Source organism: Saitoella complicata (genome assembly GCF_001661265.1).
Source record: "Saitoella complicata NRRL Y-17804 unplaced genomic scaffold SAICOscaffold_11, whole genome shotgun sequence".
In the NCBI taxonomy this organism is placed as follows: Eukaryota; Fungi; Ascomycota; class Saitoellomycetes; order Saitoellales; family Saitoellaceae; genus Saitoella; species Saitoella complicata.
Genome location: NW_017567002.1, coordinates 127,945 through 143,858, shown reverse-complemented (window position 1 = coordinate 143,858; position 15,914 = coordinate 127,945). Strand labels below are relative to the sequence as shown.

The window sequence follows — 15,914 nt, the reverse complement described above, 5'->3', positions numbered from 1 at the left end:
AACGTAGACATAGTTGGTTGGGAATGAGAGTGCGGGTGAGGCGGATCCGTCGTTTGAGGGCTCCAGAGTGCTTGTGATTGTTTCCTCTATTCCGTGGCTGTGGAGGGTCTGAGCGTGTGAAGCGGAACCGCAGGGTGTGCGCAAAAGCTGGTGCGTTCTCAGCAAAAGTACGTGACAAGCAGAGCAATGACAACCTCAATCGCTAGATGTAAGTGCTCAATGCATAGATATCCCTGGTATAACAATGCTAGCAAACGACGAACACCCATTCCCGGATGCAAAACAGCGTTCGTATCTTACGCCTCCACAGCCGTCGTCGTCGTCGAAGTAGTCCCGTTAGCCTGCTTCGCAGCCTCCATCTCTGCCTTCTGCTTCTCCGTAGCTTTCTTCGCCTCCTCCTCCTGCCTCAACTTTTCCTTCACCAACCTCTCCTGCTGCTCCTTCTTCAACCGATCCTGTTCCTCCTTCTGCTTCTGTCGCTCAAGTCTATTCTGCTTCATCATCTCCAACGCTTTCTTCATTTTATCGTCCGCTTCCCTATTCGTCTGACTTTGACCTGGCGAGAGGGTGCTTCCGGTTCTGGAGCGCTGGGCGTCGGGGATCCATTCCATTTTGTCGTAGTCGAAGGTGTGGCCGTGGAAGCGACTCAGACTAACACTTTTCCGGCGGTACTCTTGTACGAGGACGCTTTCGTAGTCGTATGGGACCCATGCTGTCATGCCCTCGTACTCCGATTCTCGGAGGGGCCAGATGTCTCCTTTCGCGTATCTGTGGTTGTTCTTGCAGGAAAAGACGTTGGGAAGCCAGAGGGGGTACGTCTCGGCGATGGCGGTGATATCGACGTAGAGACCCGTGGTTGTGTCGATAAACCGTGCGTCAATGACATTCCTCCCATCGCCTTTGACGCGTTCAGAGGAGTGCGGGTTCACATCCATCAGATACGTATACTGCCCCTCCGTTGCCTGCAACCCACCCAAATGCTGATCCAGAGATTCAGGCGTGTGGTTATGGGTAGTGTTCAGAATCTTCGGGATGGCTTCACGATCGGACGAGTCGATGGTCCATGTTGTGTAGTTGAGCTTCGCAAGGTGCAGGATTCCTCCGTGGGAAACCTGTGTATCGAGATCTTCGTCCCAAGGGAGGATCTTTCCATTCCACCACCATCTAGCAAAAATGCCTCAAAATTAGCACGCATGCTCAAAACATCCGCGACAACCTTAAACCGCTCCGACGATGCCGACGCACCACGAAAAAGCTTAAGTCGAGGAAGGAGAAAGACTCACCCTAACAGTGTTCCATGCGCCAACCAAGTCTCAACGTTCTCCGTGTTGCATACCCGCAAGTATGCCCTCATGATTCGTCTCAGTGTATCTTTCTTGCCGTCTTCGGTGACTGTTGGGCCGACGCCGGGACCTTTGAAGTAGCGGATGTCGAAGTGTACGAAGCCTCTGGGTTCGTGGAAGTACTTGTAGGCGGAGGTGAGTGGTGAGGTGAGGAGGAGAAGGAGGGGGATGAGGATATGCATGCGGTAACGTTGAAGTGAATCGAACGAAGAAATAAGAAATGTAAGTTGAGGACCGTGCGCTCTGAAGCTTGGTCGTGAATGCCGATGTTAGTGATACTTGAACGCTCTTGTATGCTGTCGCAGTCGTGAAGTCAGGATAAGAGAGTGGATCTACCAGTGATCATATGCCTCCGGATATACGCGACGAAAGAGCGCAGTCACGGGGATCGTATGGAACGAGACGTATGCTGTATGCTGTATGCTCGTTGAAGAGGCTGGAGTAAGGTTGGGTTCCGAGAAAAGTCGTCTCTACACAGGTATATGAAGGCCTGCCACCGAAGGTTACAGCGTCTCCTGCCAAGCTTCTCCGGTCGAATTCCGGGCCGATGCACCTACGTATGCTTCTTCGTATGGGAGTCAAAGTGAGGCCGTCGGTATACGAATGGCATGGTTCGTCGTCGCCAAGGACGTTAAGGCTACGGAAGAGCATTGTCTTCGGCGCCATCATCACCGCTACCAAAGGTCTTTCTTGGCGTACTAACAAAACAGCTGCTATAGCTTGTCGGCTAAATTTGCCCAGGAAAAGGGCAGGCTCTAGTCTGTCTATGCACGGTGCAACGCCGCTCCCGGTCGATCGGCGCGCCCGAGACTTGGCAGTTGGCGGTTTCAGAGGTGTGCTACGACAGGGATGGAGGGATGAAGGGACCTATATCGCACAAACAGCGCTGGCAAAGGAGTCAAACTGTGAGCTGTTTGTGCCCGATGAACATTGTCCGTGTGATGGTAAGGTTGGGCCGTTCTTCTAATCCACCGTGGGGGGTTCGGAAGGTTTCGGTCCGCCTTCCTAACCTTAATGCCCAGTCAGGTCATGATCATGTGCATACATCCGCTCTCCTCCCGCGGCTATCATCTGATAAAAATAGACCTTCGGATGATGTCCGAGTTCTCCTCGCTTACATCTCGTGTTCGTTATTGTATCCATACGTAACACCCGATCGCAGGCTTGGCCATGACAACCCCCGGGCTCCTCGTACCGACCTCGTTCCGAGCCCGGCACTGAACAGTCCGTGACACCAGCGATTATCCTACTCAGTGCCTTCTTCCCCAGAAACAACCCTTGTTTCTACGCTTTGATCCCAAGCTTCTTCTCTCTTTTCGTCTCCTTACCGCCTCACCAGCCCATGGCGCATGGCTGAGAGACGTCTGGCTTGGCGGCTCCGCAGAGGGCCGTTTTGGTTGCCGTTCGATCCGGTGGGAAAACCGGTGTGATTCCAATTGCAATTGCGGCTCAATTGCAATGTTGAGAGATGTCTTTGTGTCGAGATTACAAGAGGGGTTGAACGTGACAGTCGTATCAAGAGTCGTCATGGAGGTGACGACTGTAGGAAATTACCCGCAAAGCAGGAGAGGTGATGCGCGCACAAGGTCCATGAGAAAATCATTGGTATCTAGATATAGCAAAAAACAAAACAATCCAAAATGGCCATTACCTCCGCTGGCAACATCACGCTTTTCGGCTTCCCTCCCGTCCTTAACGATATGCCAAACCACCTCGCTAGCTCTTCCTCAAACTTAATGACCAACCGGGTTCTCACCCGTCATCTTCTCGATATACCCCCTCGCAATATCCGCAAAACTAACCATACAAACCGTCTGCCAAACACCCAACCCAATCCTGGGCGTAACACCCCGATACAACCCCTTCACACCATTATTCTGATAAATATACCTAAACGCACTCCCAACCGTCATCTTCGCCGGACGATTCGGGTCAGCCTTCGCACTCTGCATCTCAACCCTAATAACCTCAATCGGCTGATTCCACGCACTCAACCCACCACCAATAACACTCGCTCCAATCCGTTCGGCCGCAGACAGCTTTTCGCCGTGTTCTTTGTGCGTGGCTTTACGGATCCAGCCTTCCGCGAGACGCGAGAGTCCGATACGCGAGCCCCAGTTTGTGCATTGTCGGATGGCGACGGCGTTGACGCCTTTGTTGATTCCGCGGATTCCTTCGCGGCGGTAGATGTCGAGGAAGGTGTGCATCGTGCCTGGGGGTTTCACGCCTGCCGCGGCGACTTTGTGGCGGGTGATTTCGACTGTTTTCATACATGTGCAGAATCCCATCTATGTGTCATTGTGTTAGCATTCACGTCCTTAGTAGAAGGGAGAGAAGTGTGACGAACCGTCGCGTAGGCCTGCGCGATACCACCACCCATACCACCGAGCATACCCGCCAAGAAGGGATTCGCACCCGCAGCCTTCGCCGCATACTCCAACTCACTCGCAGTAAACAACAACACAGCTCCCTTCGTCGAAGCCTCAATCCAGGCCCATGGGATCAAACCCTGGTAGAAACCCTTGACACCACCACGCCCCCAAGTCTTCTTGAACGCGGTAACGATGTTGTCTTGGCGGTTTGCGGCCATGTGTGTCTAGAAACACGTCAATTAGCGTTTTGAACATTATAGAATAGCAACTGGACCAAATGCTTACCTTCAAGACCTCGAGAGGCTGACCGAGTGTCGACACCCTATTACGTCACACGTCAACACCGACCGAGGTTTTGAGCCATTGCAGTGCGGTACGTACTCAAACAAGTTCATTCCACTTCCCAAAAGCAAATTGGAGTACGAGACGGGCTTCTTCTTTGTCGAGTCGCCTGGCGCGACGGGTGCGGTGGTAGCTGGGGGTGCCATTGCGTGATATCTTCCAATGCCAATTGATCCGCAAGCTCCAGATGGATCGCTTCGTCCGATGGTATATCAGGGTCTGTCCGTGGGTATAGGGCAAGCTTCGAGGTTATATACACCTCCGTCCTCGGTGGTCTGGTTGGGCTGTGCAGCGTCAATCGGTTGAGTGGATCTGATTGGTGTTCCCCGCAACGAGTACGGCCCTCATAGCGTCGTTGCGTCCGCGCGGGTCCAGCGGCGGGGTGACCCACAGCGCTCCGAAATCGCCCGGTTGTCGTGACGAAGAAGGGGAGGGAGAAGCCCTAGGAAGGTTGGTTGAGGATGGCGGAGGATGTTCCGTATATTCCGATCGCTTTCCGGGTGCGGTTGGGGGTGTTCGGCAGGGATCCGGATGTGCGCGGAGCCTGACCTCCGCGAAGTCTATTAAAGCTTAAATCCTATCGCTATGCCAGTTCCACTGTAGCCGTAACTGTAAACGGTATCCTCTATGCCAAATGCCCATTTCCCTTCCCCTCCTTAACAACATCCCCCATAACCATCGGCAACCCGGCCTGCTCCCCCATAACAGCATCCTCAACCCTCCTCTCCCCCCTCCCCAAATCCTTCCTAACCTTACTCCGATCATACATCCACAACCCCACAAACGTCAACACGATCCCCACCCCTTGAATGGTGGAGGTCGGTTGCGAGAACCAGAGGATGGAGATGGTGATGACGAATATGCGTTTGATGAGGGATGCGATGGAGTAAGTTACTGGGGAGGTCGTGCCGAGGAGTGTGAACGCGAGGAGGTTTTGGGCAAAGTGCGCGGTGCCGTTTGCCCAAAATCTAAGCTGTAGCGTACCCGTCGTGACGCCGACTTCCTTTCCCTCAATTCGGCCGTTCGTAAGAAGGGCGTATCCCTCATACCTGATCCACAACGGGAACATGACGAGGAATGCCATCCCGCTGCTGTAAAACATCAAATTCAGCTTATCCAGTTTTTTCCGCTGGTCAGGATGCAGCGGTTCGTCGTGCGTCAACAACTTCTTGCTAAAGATATTCTGCGTGACGAAAACGAGGGTACTCCCCAACGCACAACTCAACCCCACCAAATTCACACTGAGCTGGAATGAGCAAGCTAACATGACGCCCAGCGTGAGCGGAAAGAGTGACGCATACGTCGCGGGCGTGTATTTGATGTTAAAAATCGTGCGATAGGCGAGGACGGTGAAGAGTGGTGACAACGCTTTGACCGTATGCACCGTATGCACCGGTACCCTACCGGTGGCCACACTCCCAAACACATGCCCCAAAACCTGAAACCCCGTCAACGGCCCCGTCGTCATCAACACCTCCCTCGTCGGCCACCTCAGACCGCCCCGATTCCCCATAATCCCTTTCCCCGAAACCTTCGATACCGAGGCCGCGATCGCGCACCACGCCGCAACGAAGAAGAATTGGATGAAGGTCAGGGTGAGGGGGTACGGAAATGCGTTCATGATTGATTTCGAGGACATGTTTGTTATTGTTGAGGAGGTGTACCAGAGTGCGCAGAGAGTGCAGAACACGACCATGTGGGATGATATCGATAGTGAGGGTGCGACGGCGGTGAGGAGGGAGAGGAGGGGCGCGAAGGGGGAGCGTTGCATTTTCGAGGTGGGTATTGGGGGTGCGGCGAGGAATTCTGCGTTTGGTGTTCGGGATTGGAAGAATTGTTGGTAGCGGGCGTGTCTGTCTCCCTCGACACCCACACCGGAATTGTAGGGTAACGGCGCCGTGGAACTATGTGAGAACGTCCGCGGTCGATGCATCATCTTGAACATGCAATTGGTCGCGGATCAAGGAGTGTTTTGTCGAGGTGTTTTGAGGGGATTTTTTGTGGAAGGTGACAGCGTGGAGGTGCAAGCGTTCGGTTGCATCGCTCCGTGAGGCTGCTGGGGCCGTGTGCGCAGGGCGGTGTCCCGACGGCCACACCTTGTTTGAATTGTTTACAGACGGGCAATCAAGAGTGACAGATAGCTTTGTGATTGTGAATTGAGCAGTCTTTCCCCCTTCAATTGATTCCCGGCTCGAGGTCTTGAACGGAGCTCCTCCGGATTTCTCGACTCGCGTACTGCAGCACTGTGCATACGTGAACTCACCGCCATACACACTGACATCCAATCCAGCACACACCTCCACCATGGTTTCCGAGCAAGCCCCCTTCGCTCACCAACTCCCCAACGGCCAAACAGCAGGATCAGCTTCCGACATGGGTCTTCCCGCAGAGGGATCCGGCACGAGCAGAACAGACAGTATCGCACCGAACATCGGTAACGTGGATGCACCATCGATCCCGGCGGTTCCCGTGTCAGGTTTGGAAGGAACGCCGAGTAAAAAGGCGGTAAAGAGTAAAGCACAGTTGAAGAGGGAGAAAAGGAAGAGCAAGAAGTTGGCTGGGAGGGAGGAGAGTATGTCTGATATGTCTGATGTTGAATCGGTATGTCATGTCAGCATTCGTTGTGTTCGATGGCTAACTGTTTTTAGGTCGCGAATACCCCCGCCCCGAAATTGCGAGTAGAGAATGTGGCCAAATCCGACCCCGACACGATCCTAACCACCTTCGAAGTAAGCGAAGACGACCCCGCCTACGCCGAATTCAAAAAAGTCTTCGAACGCTTCAACGCATCCGAATCAGACTCCACCGCTCAAACCCTCACAACAACTGAAGACAAAGGCGAGGTGATGTACAATGACGATGACGATATCCCATCGGAAGATTCAGACAACGAACAAGACCAAAAAATGTCTAAAAAGAAAGCGAGAAAGATGAACAGATTAACCGTTGCCGAGCTGAAACAGTTGGTCAAGAAACCCGATGTGGTGGAGTGGACGGACGTTACGGCACAAGATCCGCGATTGTTGGTACATCTTAAATCGTACAGAAATACGGTCCCCGTCCCCGCACACTGGTCCCAAAAACGAGACTATCTGTCGAGTAAGAGGGGTATCGAAAAACCTCCATTCGAGTTACCAGAATTCATCAAACAAACCGGTATCGCTGAAATGCGCTCAAACGTCCAAGAAAAAGAAGCAGCCCAATCCCTCAAACAAAAAATGCGATCAAAGATGCAACCAAAGATGGGTCGACTGGATATGGACTACCAAAAACTCCATGACGCATTTTTCCGGTTCCAGACGAAACCACATATGACGGAGTATGGAGAGGTATATTATGAGGGGAAGGAGTTCGAGACGAACCTCCACTCAAAACGCCCGGGCGACCTCTCGGACGATCTCAAAGAAGCACTCAACATCCCCCCCGGCGCACCCCCACCCTGGCTTATCAACATGCAACGATTCGGACCTCCGCCATCCTATCCCTCTCTCCGCATCCCCGGGCTTAACGCACCGATTCCGTCAGGAGCACAATGGGGATTCCATCCGGGTGGGTGGGGAAAGCCGCCTGTCGATGAGTTCAATCGGCCGCTTTGGGGAGATGTGTTTGGGGTTCTGGAGAAGGGTGGGAAGCCGCTTGATCCAGGAGAGCCAATCGAACGCAATCTCTTCGGACAACTCGAGGAGGTCGAGGAGGACGACGAGGAAGAGGAGGAAGAAGAAGAAGAAGATGGGGAGGAGGAAGACGAAGAAGTCGACGGAGCGAGCATGGCCGGCGGCCTCGAAACTCCCTCAGGGATCGCGACACCCTCCGGCATGGCCTCCGCTGTCCCCTCTGGCCTCGAGACACCGGAGTTTATCGAATTACGGAAACAGCGTGCGGAACTCGAAGACGAAGAAGACCATTCAGGACGAAGTTTGTATGCCATCCTACCGGAACAAAACCAGAAAATCCGTGGCTTCATGGGTTCGCAACACGGCTACGATATTGCCGCCGCCACTGGCCGTCCACCCATCCTGGGCCAAGAAGAATCCCGAAAACGAAAAAGTATGGACGGGGTGAACGTCGCTCTCGACCCCTCCGCCCTCGAAGGCGGGGAAGACCTCAGCGAGGAGCAGTTACGTGCGGCGTACGAGAGTGAAAGAGCGAGGCAGGCGGTTGAGAAACATGGCTTCCAGGAGGATTTGTCGGATATGGTTGCGGAGCAGGCGGCGAAGGCTGCGAGGAAGAGGCAGAAGACGGTGCAGGCGGGGGACAAGAAGAAGGAGAAGTACAAGTTTTAGGCCCGAAATATCGGGAAGTGGCATCGGGATGGAAATAGGAGTGGAAGTGAAGCATTTTGTCTTTTCTGCCTGCTCTCCACAAATGCAATCATGTGCCAAGAAATTAACTCACCCTACCTCACCAAGTTCCATGCTTATGCCTACTGCTGCTGCTGTTGCGGCTGCTGCTGCCTAGGAGGCCTGTTACCACCCTGCTGACCCTGACCTCCCCTACCTCCTCTCGGTCCTTGTCCTTGTCCCTGACTCTGTCCTCCCCTTCCACCACGTCCACGACCCTGTCCACGGCCTTGACCCGGGTTCTGGTTCTGTCTCTCTCCCTGACCCTCGCCATTCTGCTGACGAGGTCCCCTGTTACCGGTTTGTCCTCCATTACGACGTCCGCCTCGGTTCTTCTGGCCACCGTTCTGTTGCTGCTGCTGCTGCTGTTCTTGAGGAGCAGCTGGGGTCACCTCGACAGCGGTGGGGACAGGTGGGGTGCTGTTGGTGGTGGGGTTTTCCCATCCCTCTGCAGCGAGATTAGCGCCTCCGTCAGCAGAAGAGAGGGTAGCGGTAGCGGCGACGTGTTGTTGCGCACCCGTGTCGTCCTCAAAGGACATCGAGGGAGCGGTAGGCTCCGTCACGTTAGCATCGAGCGCCTCAGCGAGAGCGCCTTCGGCGTAAGAAGGGACGGAGACGGAATCCTCATGGGGTTGGTGGGCTGTGAGGAAAAGTTAGCAAACAGTTCTGACTCGTCAAATCTTCCCCTCACCTCCAATCTCACTCTCGTTCAAGAAGGAGATACCGCCAGATGGGACGACAGCTTCGTGAGCGATCGAGGAGGACTCTGAGCACACGCTCCCAGTCTCAGCTTTGTGGTCTTCCTCTGGAGTCATCTGCTGACCTTGTGCCTCTGTAAGCTGCTCGGCAACTTCGGATTCAGGCTCGGGTTCGGGAGCCATGACTTCGTCGACGATGGCCTTGAGTTGGGCATCTATGCGAGGCTGAGTCAGTAACTAATCAAGACAGTCGTCCGGCCTCACACACATGTAACGGAGCTTTCGGGGATAGCCTCGGTGCTCTCGGATGCGATCTTCCTCACAATCTCGCAACTCTCCTCGTTACCCTCGTAGACCATACCCAACACCGCCTCACTCGCGTCATTCTCCGCATCGCTGCCCCTAGGGTTGACACGGACATAACTAGCCGTCCTCAGGAACCTAACCAATACCAGCACATCCTTCCTTCCCTCCTCGCGACCCTGTTCGCGGGCCTTGACGACGGCGTTAGCAACAGCGCGTTGGACCGAACGAAGACGGTCGCGGTTAGTGGATTGAGATTCTTTAGTGAAAGTAGTGAAAGGCTCGATAAGACTGGAGAGTTCGGCAAGTGCGGTGGTGACGGCTTCTTTGGAGTTGATGAGTGCGATCTGGTCAGCGTTCAACGCAACTTTGCCCTCAGCCTTCTGCTGCTCGTACTTCTCAATGCGTTCCTGTGCCGATGTTAGAAGACGCTACACAGCATCTTATACGTTTGGTAACACACCTGCTTCTTCCTAAGGACCCTGATCCTCTTCTGTACTGCCTCAGCATACGGACTCGCAGTCGAGTCCTCCTCCGGAATCTGGAAGTCCTCCAATTGCAGCTCCTCCGGAATGGGCTCAATCTCCTTCACGGCCTTCAAAGCGTCTTCGACGGTGGTAGCCTGAGCAGCCGCACGCTCTGCCTTCAAACGGCGCTTGAGAGCACGCTTTGACTCGCTGGCAGAAGTCGCAGAGGTAGTGGGTTCGGTAGAGACGACCGAGGACATAGTTGGTATTCAATTGGAGGTATCGATTGTTTGTGAGACGATTAATTGACGAACTTTTGAGATAGATCGAGGAGGATGGAGCTCGAGGTCAGCTGTCGCGTGCACATAAGGTTTCGGTACTATGACGGAGTGCATCTTGTAACGAAGAATTAAACTCAGCGAGAATGAGCGAAATAACTATCATTGAAAGAAAATAATTTACTTTGCAGACACTTTAAGCTTTGCGAGATTTGTGCTGCCTCCGCCGTGGGAAAGACCGACGACCTGGGAGGCATCTGTACAGTCATCGTCCATTGCCCTTACACGGCTCGAATCTGCTCTTCACATGCAAATACACCGGAGAAAAGTAATAGCAAAACCCGGGACATTTCAATAACGCTGTGACCCACGGTATGCAGGCAGTATCGGGTATACGCAGGCGAGGCCGGGTGCACGTGGTTCCGTCAGCTCTCCAACCTTGTCCCCTTAACTTGACTCCTCTCACCGACCGCCGTTACAATTGCAGGTCGATGAAATCAAGGTAGGTCGGTATTTGTGAAGGTCATGACCGCGTGGAGCTGGAACTTTCTTACAGCCCTACCAATCTTCGCCACCAACATGTCGCACCGACTTGAAGCCGACGATAGCGGGATAGTTCTGACAGACACAGCCATCGAAGACATAAAGGTTCGCACTTGGATATACGGAGCGCTCATCGGGGTGTTTGGCTGACTCGTCGAACAGGCCGACGACATCTGTCCCCTCTGCCACGAACTCCTCTACAGACCCATAACCACAACCTGCTCCCACACATTCTGCGAATCGTGTTGGAAGCATTGGGGGGATGTTTCGTTGGGGCAGGTTGATGGGGATGAGATTGTTATGATGGAAATTGATGAGGAGGAGGAGTTTTTGGTTACGTGTCCGTTGTGTAGGTAAGCCGAGCGCGGGTTCAGGTGGAGGAGGGAATTGGCTGACAACGGGGATAGGACGAGGACGCGGTCGAGGCCAGCGACGGAACGCACGCTACAGCTCCTAGAAATGTACCCAGCGACCTCAGGAATCCGACAACGAGAACTCGCCGAAGAATACGAAACCGACACCGACGCCGACTTCGCGGCTCAAGAATCCTCCGGCGAGTTAGTCTCAATCTACATTGGCAATACCCACCGCCCAATCACTCCCCGCCCCTCCTCCGCAAACGCTCACGAATGGACCTTTTTCCTCCGAACTTCTCACGCCCACATTATCGATCACGTCCACATTCGTCTCCACCCAACTTTCCGACCCCCGGAAGTCGTGTTCTACGACCCTCCATACGAAGTCCGACGGATAGGGTGGGGGGTGTTTGAGATTAGAGCGTTTGTGGTGTTAAAAGCTGGGTGGACGTGGGATTGTGAGGAGGCGTTTGGGCCGGATGGGGATACGTTGCCGGTTGAGTGGATGTTGGAGTTTGGAGGGGTGGGGAGGAAGGCGAGGTACAGGGTGCGGGTGAAGAGGACGGAGCAGCCGATGGATCCATTCTAGGGGTAGGAGTATGCAGATAAATCTAAGGGATCGGAGAGAATATGCATTTCTTGTGGGAGACTCGGCGTTTACCCGGTAAGTTTCTCCATGGATCCTTGAATGAAACTCCCATGACATGTGTACCCCAGCCGCCACGTCCGAGCCGCACACCTCCAACCCTTTGTCGTCCATTTTTCCCGAAGACACGGAAAATCCAGCAATATCATCCACATTCCATGCACATTTTCGACCGTTTGACTTTCCTTACGCTTAAGTGGATTTCGGTTCGGCTCAAGTTCGCTACTGCACGCTTAAACGGTTAGCGAAGCCGCTTCGGACAGTTTTGGTGCGACAAGTATCCGAGTACCTTTGGAGTCTTGACGAATGGTTACGGCTACAAGTACCATGCTTGTCCCCCTTTTTTTACGAAAAGATCTGTTGTTTAGACGACGACGACAGCCGGGATGAGTCATAATCACGGGAGCACGGGTACTACGACGGGCAGTTCGAGTGGTGCTTCGACGACGGTTGATTTGGCGGATAAGGTCGCTTACGGGCTGCTCTACGCTTCACAACATGAGAAGCACATCATGTATGCATGGATCATCTGGGTCCTCATTGCATTCGTCCTCGGTGCGGGTTTCATCCTCCGCCTGACAAAAGCTCACCGACAAATCCCGCTCGCGTCGGTATCTCGCCGACTCTTCCTCAAGCAGACTTTCCCGTGTACAAACTGGCGTATGTCAGTGGCGCGTGGACATGTTTTCGCCCTCTTCTTGTACATCGCTTACAACTTCGTCTTCACCTTCGCCGACATCCCCTACGGTCGGAAGTACCGTTACCCGTCGAAGCACAACGGCATGATGCAAACCGCAACAACAATGCAATTCACCGCCAACCGCACCGGGTTCCTCGCCTTCTCCGGCGTCCCGCTCGTCTTCCTCCTCGCTGCCAGGAACAACCTCGTCTCATGGGCAACGGGCATCCCTTACAACGCCCTGAACTTCCTCCACCGCTGGGTCGGCCGTGTAGTCTTTATCCTCTCCTGGCTCCACATCATCCTGTGGTCCCTCGAACTCGACATCAACTACTTCCCAAAGGGCAAACACTCATACTACAACACCCGCTGGACAATGCGCTACTGGCTCGGGGGATTCGCAGCAACGGTCTTCCTCTGCTTCCTCTGCCTCCACTCCCTCCCCTTTGTCAGGCGCTGGACTGGGTACGAGTTTTTCCGCTCGATGCATGTTTTTGGGAGTTTGTTGTTTTTGATCGGGTGTTGGGTGCATTGGCCGACGGCGTTTCAGTGGATTGCGGCGGGGATTGCGATTTTGTTTGCTGACCACATGGCCCGGACCTCGCGGATGCTTTTCATTCAGCTCCGCGGACGTGGGAGTGCGGAAGCTGTTGTTGGAATCTTCTCTGATGAGGATGAGGTCGACGTTATGCGCATCACCATCAAAAACTGTGGCATCAAGTCTTGGAGGGCTGGACAACACGTCTTCCTCTGCTTCCCTGCACACTCACGCTTCCAAGCCCACCCCTTTACCGTCGCAAACTCGAGCAACAAAACCCACAACCCTGATGGGGACCTCGTCTTCGTCGTCCGTCGCAAGAACGGAATGACCGACCGTCTGTGCCAACTCGCCGCAGAATCTAAAACCCTCAAAGTCTGGGTTGACGGGCCCTATGGCGTCGGTGCTTTATCCCCCGAGATTTCTGGGCGACACATCCAACTCGTCGCAGGCGGAACCGGAATCTCGTTTGCACTTTCCGCTGTCTCCGAGCTCACTGGCCGTGACATCCCGGGTACGATGCAATTGGACTGGTATGTCCGTCGCCGAGCAAACACGGCCTGGTTCGGTAATGATCTAGCGAAACTATCACATTTGTTCGGAAGCACCCTACGAATCAGCATCCACATCACCCGCGAATCCCCCCTCACCGCCTCCTCCACCGAGAAAGATACCTCCAACTCCTCTCTCACGGCCATCGAGGGTGTCACATATTCTTACGATAAAAACTCTTGTGCTGAGGTATTGAGGATGTATGCTAGTACAGTGGACCCGAGACAGGGTACGTCGAAGATCGCGGTGTTGGCTTGTGGACCGGGGAGTATGGGGCCTAATGTTAGGAATGCGGTGGCGGAGATGAATGGGTCGGTGGATGTTAAGTGTGTTATGGAGGATTATGTATGAATATGATATCGTTATAGATGGAGAGGGTGGGGTAGAAAGGTATGATAGTAGTGGGTAGATGTATGGATATTGGTACTTCTTCACTCCTCCTTCTCCTCCTCCTCCTCTTTAGCTCCGTCGTCCTCCTTCATCTCATTTTCGTACGCTTCCTCGACTTCGACATCGCCATCCTCCTCCCCGCTCTCTTCCTTCTTAACCCTCTTCCTTTTGGTGCCACTACTCCTCCTCTCCCTCTTTCCCACCTGCACCTCGTCCACATCGTCTTCCTCCTCCACCATCTTCTTCCTCCCCTTCTGCGATCCTTTGCCCTTCCCAGTTGACGTCGTTGTGCCCATCACCGAATCAGTCAACCTCTTCAACTTCTTCCTAGCCGAATTCACCGTGATCCCCTCCCCAAACCCCTCACAGACACGGTGTAAATTGACTTTATCGGTGGATTTGATACATAGGAGGAGGAAGCGGAGTTCGTTCTCGCGGCTCCAATCAATGTTCTTTGGCATTGAGGGTGGGAATGTTTGTTATATCCCAAGAATCCCTGTTCTCAATTGCAATGGAAGACAATTCGTCCGATATGTGGAAGTTTGTGAATCGTCAAAGGAGCCCTCATTGCAGGCCCGGTCACGGCGGCTCTCATCCGCTCCCCACCGGCTTTCTCAAGTCCCCGGGGTCGCTCAAACGCCATTGTGTCTCTGCCCACACCAAACCCGGTGAGGTTACACTGCCCGGTGAAGACTATGGACATCGAACAAGGGTCCACTATCACATGTCCTCTGGGCCCGGGTGGGGAACGTCAGGAAGAGATAGCACACGCATGTCCCCCGGGTCTCCCCACTCAAGTTATAAAACAGGCAGACCAACCCTTCCGTTGCTGTGATCAGTGAAGCAGCAAACACCTATTTGAGGCCAAAAGCTCCACCTTCCGACGTGCTCTAACGAAAGACACTTTTTCTACGTCGATTTCTCTTCTCAACAGTCAACCATCTCCCGGATGTACCCGTGGGACGAAACCTCCGAACGCCGCCTCCTCCTCCTCTGCCTCGCATCGGCCAAACCGGACTTGAACGAGGTCGCCGAACAGTTCGGTGAGGGCGTTACAGTTAAGGCTATCAACCACAAGCTGGCGAGGTTGAGGGCGAGTGTCGCTCTCGATCAGGCTGCTACCACGTCGACAACGAGCCGCAAGGGCAAGAAGAGGAAGTCGGACGCCAGTGAAGAGATGCCATCTCCAAGGAGGACCAGAGATGTGAAGAAAGACAAGGAAGTCGGTGGTGAATCAGACGAGGTTGATGAGGAGGAACAGGTAGTTCAGAGCGGAGGGAATGATGATACGGACGTGGTGAAGGAGTGACAAGAAGTGATGTGACTACTACTTACCTATAACATCAATATTGCCACATACGTATTTAGTTATTAATCAAGGTTAGGGATGCATCTTCCATTCCACATTAATACTGCACAGCCTCGTTGGTAGTCGGAGGCCGCTCTTTTAGGTAGACGAAAACGAGGTCCCCTTGGACGTTTCGAATGAGGTTTCAACAGGCAGATTGGTACCATTATCTGTATTCCTGTTACACTTTCTCAACCGAAATCGGGTATCAACCAAACAAAACGCCGATAAAGCCTTCCCAAACCAACGACCATTCTCTACTAGATCTCCGTTTCTCCAATATACTCCAAGGTATTCTTCATCCTTTAAATCGCTTCAAGGTTTTCTACACGCACACATTAGTCACCACTCTTTACCAACACGACACACACAACCTACCTCCATGGCTATCTGCACATGCCTCCCCCTCACCGTCTTCTCACCCTCCTCACGAGCAATAAGCGAAGCCTCTTTCATCAATGCTTGCTGGAACAACATATAATCCAAGAAGATCTGCGCGCAACCTCATTAGCCCACCGTTCATCCGCGACTGTCCCAACCGACGCTGAGGATGGAGCAGACTCACCATCACGTCGGCGTTCTTAGAGATACTGTACTTCGGCCCCGCATGAGCCTTGATGATCTTCTTGACCGACGACCTTGGATACAGCGGCATCCTCCTTGCCTTCAATGCCTGGGTGTATCGATACGGGAGTTCTGTTGTACGACGTCATGCAGGG

The 15,914-nt window shown here is 53.6% G+C and overlaps 10 protein-coding genes across 10 annotated transcripts; 4 read left to right on the top strand and 6 right to left on the bottom strand.

Annotated features, from left to right (window-relative positions):
* Positions 1-190: 190 nt before the first annotated feature.
* SAICODRAFT_30229 (uncharacterized protein) lies at positions 191-1,976 on the bottom strand. Its single transcript, XM_019167628.1, has 2 exons — positions 1,284-1,976; positions 191-1,164 (listed from the first exon to the last, which is right to left on the bottom strand). Exons 1-2 carry the CDS (start codon positions 1,523-1,525, stop codon positions 297-299), a joined length of 1,110 nt encoding a protein of 369 aa, XP_019024263.1. The 5' UTR covers positions 1,526-1,976; the 3' UTR covers positions 191-296.
* Positions 1,977-2,996: 1,020 nt separating this feature from the next.
* On the bottom strand, positions 2,997-4,285 carry SAICODRAFT_79962 (mitochondrial carrier). Its single transcript, XM_019171178.1, has 4 exons — positions 4,097-4,285; positions 4,001-4,037; positions 3,691-3,939; positions 2,997-3,631 (listed from the first exon to the last, which is right to left on the bottom strand). The coding sequence occupies exons 1-4, from the start codon at positions 4,201-4,203 to the stop codon at positions 3,077-3,079; spliced, it is 948 nt and encodes a 315-aa protein (XP_019024262.1). The 5' UTR covers positions 4,204-4,285; the 3' UTR covers positions 2,997-3,076.
* A 397-nt stretch (positions 4,286-4,682) lies between these two features.
* On the bottom strand, positions 4,683-5,753 carry SAICODRAFT_35010 (TPT-domain-containing protein; the record flags this gene model as incomplete). The annotated part of the gene is made up of 1 exon (XM_019168395.1): positions 4,683-5,753. The coding sequence occupies one exon, from the start codon at positions 5,751-5,753 to the stop codon at positions 4,683-4,685; it is 1,071 nt and encodes a 356-aa protein (XP_019024261.1).
* Positions 5,754-6,361: 608 nt separating this feature from the next.
* Positions 6,362-8,340, top strand: SAICODRAFT_7304 (DUF382-domain-containing protein; the record flags this gene model as incomplete). The annotated part of the gene is made up of 2 exons (XM_019170820.1): positions 6,362-6,658; positions 6,706-8,340. The coding sequence occupies 2 exons, from the start codon at positions 6,362-6,364 to the stop codon at positions 8,338-8,340; spliced, it is 1,932 nt and encodes a 643-aa protein (XP_019024260.1).
* A 140-nt stretch (positions 8,341-8,480) lies between these two features.
* Positions 8,481-10,125, bottom strand: SAICODRAFT_25242 (uncharacterized protein; the record flags this gene model as incomplete). The annotated part of the gene is made up of 4 exons (XM_019166837.1): positions 8,481-9,037; positions 9,089-9,310; positions 9,364-9,808; positions 9,862-10,125. 4 exons carry the CDS (start codon positions 10,123-10,125, stop codon positions 8,481-8,483), a joined length of 1,488 nt encoding a protein of 495 aa, XP_019024259.1.
* A 312-nt stretch (positions 10,126-10,437) lies between these two features.
* SAICODRAFT_65585 (uncharacterized protein) lies at positions 10,438-12,008 on the top strand. Its single transcript, XM_019170159.1, has 5 exons — positions 10,438-10,649; positions 10,700-10,791; positions 10,849-11,039; positions 11,094-11,706; positions 11,760-12,008. Exons 2-4 carry the CDS (start codon positions 10,723-10,725, stop codon positions 11,629-11,631), a joined length of 798 nt encoding a protein of 265 aa, XP_019024258.1. The 5' UTR covers positions 10,438-10,649; positions 10,700-10,722; the 3' UTR covers positions 11,632-11,706; positions 11,760-12,008.
* A 66-nt stretch (positions 12,009-12,074) lies between these two features.
* SAICODRAFT_7301 (uncharacterized protein) lies at positions 12,075-13,808 on the top strand (the record flags this gene model as incomplete). Its single annotated transcript, XM_019170814.1, has 1 exon — positions 12,075-13,808. One exon carries the CDS (start codon positions 12,075-12,077, stop codon positions 13,806-13,808), a length of 1,734 nt encoding a protein of 577 aa, XP_019024257.1.
* Positions 13,809-13,888: 80 nt separating this feature from the next.
* SAICODRAFT_25239 (uncharacterized protein) lies at positions 13,889-14,308 on the bottom strand (the record flags this gene model as incomplete). The annotated part of the gene is made up of 1 exon (XM_019166836.1): positions 13,889-14,308. The coding sequence occupies one exon, from the start codon at positions 14,306-14,308 to the stop codon at positions 13,889-13,891; it is 420 nt and encodes a 139-aa protein (XP_019024256.1).
* A 50-nt stretch (positions 14,309-14,358) lies between these two features.
* On the top strand, positions 14,359-15,238 carry SAICODRAFT_19070 (uncharacterized protein; the record flags this gene model as incomplete). Its single annotated transcript, XM_019166051.1, has 2 exons — positions 14,359-14,387; positions 14,748-15,238. The coding sequence occupies 2 exons, from the start codon at positions 14,359-14,361 to the stop codon at positions 15,154-15,156; spliced, it is 438 nt and encodes a 145-aa protein (XP_019024255.1). The 3' UTR covers positions 15,157-15,238.
* A 255-nt stretch (positions 15,239-15,493) lies between these two features.
* On the bottom strand, positions 15,494-15,850 carry SAICODRAFT_7298 (uncharacterized protein; the record flags this gene model as incomplete). Its single annotated transcript, XM_019170811.1, has 3 exons — positions 15,494-15,520; positions 15,574-15,687; positions 15,761-15,850. 3 exons carry the CDS (start codon positions 15,848-15,850, stop codon positions 15,494-15,496), a joined length of 231 nt encoding a protein of 76 aa, XP_019024254.1.
* Positions 15,851-15,914: the final 64 nt, after the last annotated feature.